The following is an 11,464-nucleotide window of genomic DNA, read 5'->3' as shown; positions in this document are numbered from 1 at the left end:
CAACAATAATTTCGTTGGATCATGTTATAAAATCATAATTCATGGAGATTCATGGGTGAAATCACTATTTAAAGTCAAATTACTTGAAAAGATCATAATTTGTAAATTAAATCGGATACTTGGACTCCATGGGTGAAAGGGACCCATGGATGAACATCTAACATACCTTAATTCATGAATTTCTTGAAGTTCTTGGTGAATTCTTGAGGATTGATCTTGAGAGCTATGGTTTCTTGATTGGGAGAGAATGTTCTTTAATTTGGAGGAAAAACTATTAAACAATGAGTTAAAAACATTTTAGGGCTTAAATATCACATCTAGGTGGATTAAAATAATAGAAAAGGACTGTTTTAACCTTAGACAAAGCTTTAATTTTTCATCAAAATATTTTAAAATGGCACCTGGCGTGATGCGGCGCTAGCGCATCGTGTCTCTAGAATCGAACAACTGGGAAACTTGATGATGGCGCGCCATAGGGGAAATCGCGGTCCTTCACTGGTTGAAACCTGGAAGTTCTCCGCGATGCGGTAAAATCACGCTGGAACACTTGGAAGTGACAAATGTCAATTTGGCCTATAGTGTGACGTGCCAAATTCACGGAGAAAAACTGGAAATTGCCATTTATCATTTAAATTGGCTCCGTGATGCGCTGATGCTAAAAATGATGGTGTTTAACGACTGAAACTTAAAATCGCCATTTCTTCCCCGGTTATCAAATTTGGGTGAATTTTATATCATTGGAAAACTGATTTGATTTCCTACGCAATGGTAGACTCTAAACTAAAAAATACTGAGTGTTTCAAAAATTTTATAGATGATTACTCATGTATTGGGACTTAAATTATGCTAGAAAAATAGGGGGTATTACAAACATATTACCAACCTGTTGCAATGGATAAGTAAACCATTGGAAACAGTAAAAATAGATCACTCATCTGTTGCACCAGGAAGGTTATCTGTTGCAACATATAACCAATGTATTGCAACAGATGAGTAATTTATTGGAAACAATAAAAATAGATCGCTGATCTGTTGTACCAGGAAGGTTATCTGTTGTAACATATAACCAAAGTGTTGCGACGGATGAGTAATCTTTTGGAAACAATAAAAATAGATCAATGATCTGTTGCAACAAGAATATATAACCAACATATTAGAATGGATGAGTAATCTATTAGAAACAATAAAAATAGATCACTCTTCTGTTGTACCAGGTAGTTTTCCTGTTGCAATATTTAACCAACCTATTACAATGGATGAGTAATTTGTTGGAAACAGTAAAAAAAGATCACTCATCTATCATAACGGGAAGGTTATTTATTGCAACATATAACCAACGTGTTGCAATGGATGATTAATCCGTTGGAAACAGTAAAAATAGATCACACATCTGTTGCAAAATGAGTTATCTATTAGATTTTTTCTAAACAGAAGAGTCGTCTGTCGCAACAAATGAATGATCTGTTAGATTGTTTATCTGTTGCATCAGATTTTTATTGTTGCATCAGATTTTCATCTGTTGCATCAGATGGTTCATCTGTTGCATTAGATGGTTCATCTGTTGCAACACCATTTTTATCAAGAAATAATAAATCAACCCAGCAACACCAACACAACACACACATAACATAGACGGTGACCAAAAATCACCAACAAATTGAATCAACAGTTCGACAACAAGAAGAACAAATGCCAGAAATTAGGGTTTTATTCAGTCCACATTTCAAATTTAAGCAAGAAATATTAAAATTGTTAACCAATACTAAAAGAGAAGCTAGCTCAGGTTCCTCTATTTCTTCATAACTAAAAAGACATAACTTTTTACCCGTGAAAGAAGAAATAAAACGATAAAGAACTCGAAGTTGTTGTCGCCGGAGAAGTCTTCACGTCGATTGACAGTTGAAATTCAAAAAGGAACTCGTCCAACTATTTGTCGCCGAAGATTGAAGTTGCCGGAATTGAAGGGAGAAATTTTGCAGAATTGTTGGTTGGGAGAGAGTTGAGAGAAGCTGTCGAGAGAGAGAGAGGAGAGAGACTGGTTGATTTGGATTGAAGAAGGGTGTGGGTTGGGTTGATTTGTATTTTTGAAAAGATTAGAAAGTTTTGAAAATATTAATCAAGTCCACAATTAACTTAATCAAGTTTCCTAATTATGTTTGTCAATGTCACCAATACTTCATTCATGAATTAAAAGATAACTTTCCTTCAATTTTCTCAAGTTACTACCATTTTTTCAATACAATTCATACAAGTCCAAGTAGATGAAGCAAAATAAGCCTAAAGGATGTTACATTCCAGGAGATATTTACAAGCTAGTAAATACATGACCATATCAAACCCTTGTAATTCCGGTACACAAAACATCCCGCATTTATGTTGGGGAAGGGCTACATTCCAAGAGGTGTGACATGTAGACGCCCTTTGTCGATTCCAAGGGCTGCCCTTTGTCAATTGCGCGTCATTGTTCAGTCATTCCCTTGTACGATGCTTGCATTCTTGTCATATCCTTTTTTGCCTAACAAAATACATTAGCTTATGTAAGTCGATGTAAAATCTGCAAGGAAGCTGAAGGGTTTAAAATGTTCACTATATTGTGTGACATTCTTTGAATTGTTATATAGACATCCATATACTTCCATTAGAAGTACACCCATAGATTTAAGGCATCAGGTACTAGTCACGTACTCATTACTTTTGGGGCGTGACAGGACTTTCTTAATAACATCCTAAAACGCAAGTTTGAAGATTTATCCTCAATGAAACCTAGGTTCAAGGCCTTAGCAGACTCAATGTTCAAACTCGAGTGAATAAATGGAGAAAATGGCTCCCTATGAAGGATGAATTGTTCTTCAGCGAGATACATTAAGGACAATGTCATACAACACTTCAGCCAAGATACATGCCAAATTAACAGAGTTATTGTGCCTGTCTAAGAGACTGCTAAAATGAGAAAACTTACCATGAAATTGCCATATTGGTTTTTCGCCATTAGCAACAACCTCAAACATTACGCGATCTCCCTCCTTTAAGCAATTTGCATAACGGAATTCATGCCATCCACCTTTCATGCATACACCGGTTCCAAAATAACATAACCTTAAATCCCACAACCTTTGCCTTTCATCTCTAACAATCAAATCACGTTTCTTGTTGATGAGATCATTTGCATGTGCAAATTTTTTGGGAATGTACTGAAATTGTTTATAACCATTTGTACAGATTATCAGAACAGTTATTATACTCTTCCTATTTTCACTGAAAATACAAAACAAAGAGAAAAAAAGGTAATGGTATGCATGATTTCTTTAAGCCAAAACAAGACTTACCAAGATATCATATGAAAGGCAATAGGGCCTAATATCACATTCAAAATGAGAATGAACAAATGGCCTGAAGCTAGCATTTGATGACTTGATACTGGGGCTCGGTTTGTCTGTTACACGGTTAATTGCAGACTCGTGTCAGTTAACTTAATATGGCAAAGAATCACAAATTATACTATAAATAGCATCAAAACATCGATCACATCGAAACTTACCATGAAATTTCCATATTGGTTTTTCTCCGTTAGTAACAACTTCAAACATTTTACGATCTCCCACTTTTAAGCCATTTGCAAGGTGGAATTTATTCCATCCACCTAATACATGGATACCAGAACCATAGGAAGCTAGCCTTAAATTCCACGATCTTTGTCTTTCATCTCGGATAACCAAAGGACATGTCTTCGCATAACCATTTGCCAGTACAAATTTTTTAGGAAGGCGCTGAAATGATTTACAACCATTGCCAATATATCATTAAACCTATCATATTAATCATATTTTTTCTTTAAATAACCTCCAATATAAGTTTTGAAACTTACCAAGAAACCACATGTAAGGCAATAAGGTTTAACAGTGAATACAAAACGAGTTGAAACTTCTTCTGAATTGGGAAAAGGCCTGCTTGATGACATGATGCAGGGGTTTGGTTTGTCTGTTACAATGTTAATTGTAAAAAAATCCATATCAAGATATTAAATATGTCAAAGAGAATATAGTCGAAGTACTAATAACAATATTCACCTCTCTTTCTGCTAACTTACGGAAATTTGCCAATATGAACAGTTCGACGTGTTAGAGTGGGTGAAAGTCCCAAATTGGTTGGGGAATAGAGTGGTGGTTTACATGGTATCAAAGATAGGTTCATCTCCATTTGGGTTCCCAATCCACACCCCAGTTGGGCCCTGGGTATGAAGGGGGAGTTACAATGGGTGAAAGTCCCACATTGGTTGGGGAACGGAGTGGCGGTTTACACAGCCAAACTTATTAAACCAATGTGGCCAAAATATACAACATGTATACACTAATTATGTATACTTTCTTAAATATACAAAACATATACATTTCCTGATGATTTTGTAAACTAGATCACGCAAAGACAGTAGAGTATAATTTTTCCAATTCTAATCAAAATATAAACTGAAACTTATTTCTTGATTAAGGGAACTAACTGTCAAATTCCTCAAGTATAAACCAATGGACTCTAAAGATCTTACCATCGAATTCAAATTTCTTGGAAGTTTCTCCTTCTTCTTCCTCTTCCTCCTCGTCCACCTCTTCCCTGTCTTCTTCTTTTTCTTCTACTTGTATATACTCTACATATTCTCTGTCACAATGAGTTGAGTCAAAGATGGAAACCTCAAATTCCATGTTTCCTTCATGTCTAAACACCAACATATATCGCAATTGTACATCATGCTCCTCTGAAAACTTCTCCCAACCCTCCTCGAATCGATGTTCATTCAACTTAACCATCCACTTTTTACCATCCCTTTTAAGTATTACATGTCCATGTTGATAATGTCCCTTCAAATACTTCAAGAAACCTATAGGAATTTTCTGCAGTACAACATAAACTTAGATTAGACTGTTCCTAAATCACTATGCATGGTTTATTTTGGACATGAGATTGTAGTAACTATCTACCTAGTTTCCAAAATTCTTTCACCCTATACAACAACCATAACAACTATGTATTAATCTCAAACAAGTTGAGATCAATTATATGAATCTCAACTTCTTCCACACATAACATAATACTCTGTCCGTTATAATTTATTTGTCTATCTTTTTTATTCCATTTCAAAAACAGTGTCTCTTTCCTTTTTTTGGCCATTTTTTAATTTTAACTTTACACATGACATGTTTTAGACCATGAGATTAACGAACAACTAAGTACATTCTACGTATCTTTAGTTTAAGACCAAAGTAATTCTATATCTTTTGAACTCCGTATATAATCAAAACCAAACAAACATTTTCCACGTGACATGTTTAAGACAATGAGATTAAAGAACATCTAAGTACATTCTACGTATCTTTAATTTAAGACCACTAAATTTAAAGTAATTTATTATCTTTGGGACTCTGTATATAATTAAAAACAGATAAACAAATTGATACGGGGGAGTGATACATATAGTAGATAAATGAAAGGTAAAATTGACAGAAAGGATTACTCACAAGACCATTCTTGAAACCTGGTTGAATAGGTTTGAAAAAATGAGGTTTCTTTGGAGGGATTTTCATGGTGGCAAGAAAATGCAGTTACACTTACAGTGGACAAAGCATATATCTTCACCTTAACTCTTCATTATTATTATTATTACTATTATTTTATTTTATTTTTGTGATTGATATAATTGAAATATGAAAACTTCAGTTCACGGGATGCAATAAAACTTTGAAGGGATACTAACTTTTAAGTGGAATTACTGACAGAAAGGCAGCTTTTCCAATTCAGTGAACTGTGTAACGTGCAGCTTGTTTGGATGGTTGTTACCTATTGTATTGTATTTTGTTAGTTTAGATATAATGTTTATTTTGATAGTTATTTAAATTTTAGTGTATCTTATAGTTATATTTAACATTATATAATGATGAAAAGTGTCATTTTATGTAAAGATTGATTTAGTGCATGTGATTAGGAGTGTACATGATTGATTGGTTTGAATTTTTTAAATACCAAATTAAATTATTCACATCAATTTTTTAAATCTATAAATCAAATCAAACCAAGAAAATGCGGGTATTTCAACTTTTGGTTTTTTGAATTTCTTGGGTTTCTCAGTTTTTTTGATGAAGTCTTCATCAAACATATAATTAACTTATGCTTCAAATATTTCTTTAGTATCAAGATGGAAGTATCTTATGTGTTCCTTAAAAAGATAACATTAAATATTAAATAACAAATAAATTTAGTTTATATATTCATACAAAACTAAAGAATAGATATCCAACATTATTATGATTTCTGACATTAAATTGAATATTTTAATAGCATTTTTATTGATTTGGCTTTATTTGAGTTACTAATATCTATGAGCTATAAATTTTGTTGGACCATTCAAAATTTTAAGTTTAAACATGAAATAATATGTTTGAAATATAAAAACAATGAAAAAATTTAACAAATATTTATAAATTACATCATAGTATATATTTTTATGCATTAAATATTTTTAAAATTGTACAAATGTAATATCGGGTTGGTTTGGTTCGATTTGACCTTTTTTAAGTTGAAATCAAATCAAACCAATTACACTCGAAAATATTTTTAACACTAAACTAAGTATAATCAAATAATTAGTCAAACTTTTTTTTTTATTTTATTCGATTTAAGATATATTGCAGCTTGTGATTTGATTTTGTTCACCCCTATATGTGATCATCTCACCATAAGAGTGTATTGTATGCAGTGTTAACTTACATTTTCTGATAGAGGCTGTTTTCAAGGCTTGAACCTCATAGTAACTACTTTATCGATTACTCCAAGACTGCCCTTCGACTGAAGGCTTCATATTTCATGATAATACAACCAACCAAGATAGAATTGTTGCGTCATTTAGAGGTACTAAACCTCTTAATTCAGATGATTGGAGTAGAGAGTTCGACATATCATGGTACAAATTCTAGGTGGATGAGGTGATTTTCCACGTGGATATTGATGTGGACTGAAAAAGTGATATTCTTTTATCCACATGGGCAGCCTGGTGACATTTTATTAAAGAGAGGGTATTTTTATCCAAAAACCAAATGGAGGGGTACTTCAAAAAACAAATCAAGGCGTATTTTTGAGCCAAAAAATAAACGGAGCATATTTTTGCTCCATTTTCAGTAGGTCAGGACAGTTTTGGCCCTTTTTCATTTTGAAAAATACATTTTGCTAAATCAAACAATATTGTAGATGACTGTAATAATGTGGATGTCTATAACTGCTTAGTGTAATTCCTCCATAACTTGTAAGTGTAATTCATCAATTAAGTTAGTAACTCCCACACCTCTACTACCTCATCATTGATCATCCACTTTCCATATTCTTTTCCACCTTCTTATTAGTTAATGTCATGTTTATGACACCTCTTGAAGTCCCTCTTTTTAATACTATAAATAGATGTCTTGAGGAAGATGTTTTACACACTTGAAAGAAAGAAGAAACTTATATTATATTGTCTCTTTTGTTATTTACGTTTCATTGTTCCTCTTAGCTTGTCTTGTTCTTTACATTGTTAGTCTTGCTCTAATATTGAAATACGTTATCAGCACGACTCTACTTTTTTTTAAGTTTTCAATCCGTCAGATAATAAAGTTTCTCCAATCTTTAATTGGATCAAAGATGAGTAATGGAGATATGTGCCTTCTTAATAGTTCTACAACTCACACTATATTAAGAGAAAAGAAATATTTCTCTAATTTAAATATGAAAATGGCCTATGTTAATAAAATATTCGGTAGTGCAAAGTTAATTGAGGGCTCTGGAAGAGTGACCTTGTCACTACCTGGGAAACAATATTGGCTATTGATACTGCATTATATTGTAGTAAGTCTCAAAGAAACTTGTTAAGTTTCAAGGTTATTCGCCAAAATGGATACCATATTGAGACTGCAAATGAAGGAAAGGTTGAATACCTTTATATTAATACAATAAAAGATATAAAAAAATTGTGCATGAAAAACTACCTGCAGTTTCTACTGGATTGTATCATAAAAGTATTCATATGGTCAAATCACATGCCATAGTAAACAAAAGATTTACAATATCTAATAATTTTATCATTTGGCATGACCGATTGAGCCATCCCCATTTTAATATGATGCACAAAATTATTGAGAATTCACATGGGCATACTTGGAAGAATCAAAATATTTTTTAATCAAAGGAATTCTCTTGTGCTGTTTGTTCTCAAGGAAAGTTGATTATTAAACCATCAATACCTATGGTTGGGATTGAATCCGCTACATTTCTGAAACATATACAGGGTGATATATGTGGACCATTTCACCCTCCATGTGGACCTTTCAAATATTATACGGTCTTGATAGATGCATCTACAAAATGGTCACATGTGTGTTTATTATCAACTCACAATATGGATTTTGCGATATTGTTGGCTCAAATAATAAGGTTAAGAGCATAATTTTAAGATTATGCAATAAAGACTATTTGTCTTGATAATGCTGGTGAGTTTACATCTAAGTCCTTTAATGATTATTGTATGTCAACTCGAATAAAAGTTGAACATCCGGTTGCTCATGTTCACAGTCAAAATGGTCTAGCATAATCATTGATCAAACGTCTTCAATTGATAGCTAGACCGATGTTAATGAGGATAAAACTTCCTATTTAAACATGGGGGCATGCTATTTTCCATGCAGTATTACTTGTGCGCATAAGACTAACCAATTATTATAAATTCACCACATTACAGTTGGCTTTTGGTCAAGAACCAAACATTTTCCATCTTAGAACTTTTGGGTGTGCGGTATATGTGCCAATTGCTCCACCACAATGCACAAAGATAGGACCCCAAAGAAGGTTGAGGATATATTTTGGGTATGAATCTCTTTCCATTATAAAATATTTAGAACCTATGACAAGATATTTGTTCACAAAAAGATTTACTGATTGTCATTTTGATGAATCAATATACCTAACATTAGGGGAAGAACATAAGCAGCTGAAACATGAGATAGATTTAAATGCATTATCACTATCTCATTTACATCCTCAAATAAATCAATGTGAGCAAGAGGTTCAAAAGATGATTTACTTGCAAAATATTGCAAATCAGCTGCCAGATGCATTTACGAACCTTCCAAGGGTTACTAAATCTTATATTCTAGCTGCAAATGCTCCAGTTCGAGTTGATGTACCGATAGGATAAGTGATCAATAAAAATGAGTCTAAGCCACATTTAAAATGTGGTAGACAAATTGATTCCAAAGATAAAAACTATCGAAAAAGAAAAAAATAAATGATCAGAATAATCACGATATGATGGATATTATGCTCAAAAATAGCTTCGAGATCTAAAAAATGATAAGATCACTAAGGAGGTTAAAATACCTGAAACTATAAGAATAAAGAAATCTCAATAAGTTATGTCTCGGTGAGAAATAGGTGAATCAAAATAATATTGTGGTTGACAATATTTTTTCTTACAATGTTGCTACTAAAATAATGTAACAAGTTGAGGATTTGGAACCAAAATAGGTCAATAAATGTAGGCAGAGAAATGATTGGCCAAAATGAAAGGATGCAATTCAAGCGGAATTGACTTCACTTGAAAAACGTAAAATTTTTGAACCAATAGTCCAAACACCTAAAGGTGTCAAGCCAATGGAGCACAAATGAGTTTTTGTGCAAAAACAAAATAAGAAAAGTGAAGTTGTAAGACGTAAATCAGGACTTGTGGCACAAGTTTTTTCACAAAGGCCTGAAATTGACTATGCGGAGACATATTCTCTTATGGAAGATGGAATTACCTTCAGATATATAATAAATCTGATTGATCATAAAAAGCTTGATATGCGCCTAATGGATGTTGTCAAGGCTTATTTGTATGGCTCAAAGGAAAATGATTTTTTTTTATGAAAATCCTATATGCCTTCAAAGTACCTGAAGCATATAAAAGTTCGCAAAAAACTTACTCAATAAAGCTTCAGAAATTCTTATATGGATTGAAAAAATCAGGGCGGATATGGTACAATCGTCTTAGCGAATATTTGCTAAAAGAAGGATACAAAAATAATTCTATTTCTATTTACCTTGCATTTTTATAAGAAGGTCTGGATTTGAATTTGCAATAAAAGTTGTGTATGTTGAGGACTTGAACATCATTGGAACTTCTAAAGATCTTTCAAAAGTTGTTGAGTGTTTGAAGAAAGAATTTGAAATGAAACATCAGGGAAAGGCAAAATTTTGTCTCGGCCTACAGATTGAGCATTTAACAAATGAAATTTTTGTCCATCAATAAACATACACTAAAAAGATTTTAAAGCGATTTTACATGAATAAATCACATCCATTGAGTACCCCAATAATTGTGAGGTCACTTGAAATGAACAAAGATCCATTTTGACCTCAAGAAAATGATGAAGTGCTTCTTGGCAATGAAACTTCATATCTTAGTGCAATTATGTAACACCCCGTACTTTTATCTAGCTTAAATTTATCTCAAAAATATCAAAGAATTGATTTAAATATAAATACACTTTTATACATGTGAAATTTTCAAGATTTTTAATTTTTATTGTGTGAAAAATTGAATAATCTTTTCATCGATACCAAATTCGCCTAAATTAGACACCCGGGAGAAGAGTTAGAGCCATTTTAGTAAGATAGTGTACCACCTGATACTTTAGCGCATTGCAGAGGCAGTCCAAGTGGCATTTGTCATTTTTCAATGAGACAACGCGATACCACCACGTCATGCCACTAGCCTTTTTCCCAATTATCACTTTTCAGTATGACTCCGCGATCATGGCGCATCGCGCCAAAGGGAAAATTCACAACCAGTGAGGTACCGTGTTGTGCCATCAACCCAGTTCTCAATCGTCAGTTTCCAGTGAAATGGCACGATAGCGCCACGTCGCGCTAGGTACCCAAATCGAGTTTTCAGTGATGAAAATTAAAAACTTTCTAGGGGCAATGGGGTCTTTTTTCATAACCCAGATCAGCCTTTAAACACAAAATTATGCCTTAAATATCCTATTATGTCACTTTTCCTCACTTTCTCTCAAGAACAAAATCATTCTCTCTCAAGAGGCAAAAATCCTAGTTCAATAAATCAAGGTCAATCCCAAGAATCTCTCCAAGAACTCCCAGAAACTCACAAATTAAGGTATGTTAGATGTTCATTCTTGGGTCCCTTTCACCCATGAAGTCCAAGAATCCTTTTCCAAAGTACAAAGATTGTGTATTTATGATTTCCATATTTGAATTAGATTGAACTCATGTTTATAATATTTGTTGGGTGCCAATCCATGATTTAAGTGCAAGTTTCATGCAATTGAATAGCATGTATATTGAATTGAGTAATCCAAAGTTATAATCCATGAATTTACAAGTTTAGGCATTGTAATTGCCATGTTTATATGTTATTCATGATTTAGATTCCAAGTTCCAAGATTTGTTCCTA

At 33.0% G+C, this 11,464-nt stretch overlaps 1 protein-coding gene across 1 annotated transcript; it reads right to left on the bottom strand.

The window, feature by feature from the left end:
• Positions 1–2,155: 2,155 nt before the first annotated feature.
• On the bottom strand, positions 2,156–5,734 carry LOC107856991 (B3 domain-containing protein REM17). Its single transcript, XM_016701946.2, has 7 exons — positions 5,508–5,734; positions 4,541–4,883; positions 3,866–3,978; positions 3,539–3,767; positions 3,327–3,433; positions 2,960–3,191; positions 2,156–2,515 (listed from the first exon to the last, which is right to left on the bottom strand). Exons 1-7 carry the CDS (start codon positions 5,571–5,573, stop codon positions 2,466–2,468), a joined length of 1,140 nt encoding a protein of 379 aa, XP_016557432.1. The 5' UTR covers positions 5,574–5,734; the 3' UTR covers positions 2,156–2,465.
• Positions 5,735–11,464: the final 5,730 nt, after the last annotated feature.

This window comes from Capsicum annuum, chromosome 1 (genome assembly GCF_002878395.1).
Source record: "Capsicum annuum cultivar UCD-10X-F1 chromosome 1, UCD10Xv1.1, whole genome shotgun sequence".
Lineage (NCBI taxonomy): Eukaryota > Viridiplantae > Streptophyta > Magnoliopsida > Solanales > Solanaceae > Capsicum > Capsicum annuum.
The sequence above is the reverse complement of the archived record's forward strand: the minus strand, read 5'-3'. Positions and strand labels throughout refer to the sequence as shown.

Coding starts and splice junctions, on each gene's coding strand:
- LOC107856991 (XM_016701946.2), bottom strand. CDS start 5,573: ATGAAAATCCCTCCAAAGAAACCTCATTTTTTCAAACCTATTCAACCA. Junction 3,979..4,540: donor CAAGAAATTTGAATTCGATG/GTAAGATCTTTA, acceptor ACATTGTAACAG/ACAAACCAAACCCCTGCATC. Junction 2,516..2,959: donor ACCAATATGGCAATTTCATG/GTAAGTTTTCTC, acceptor GTATTTTGTTAG/GCAAAAAAGGATATGACAAG.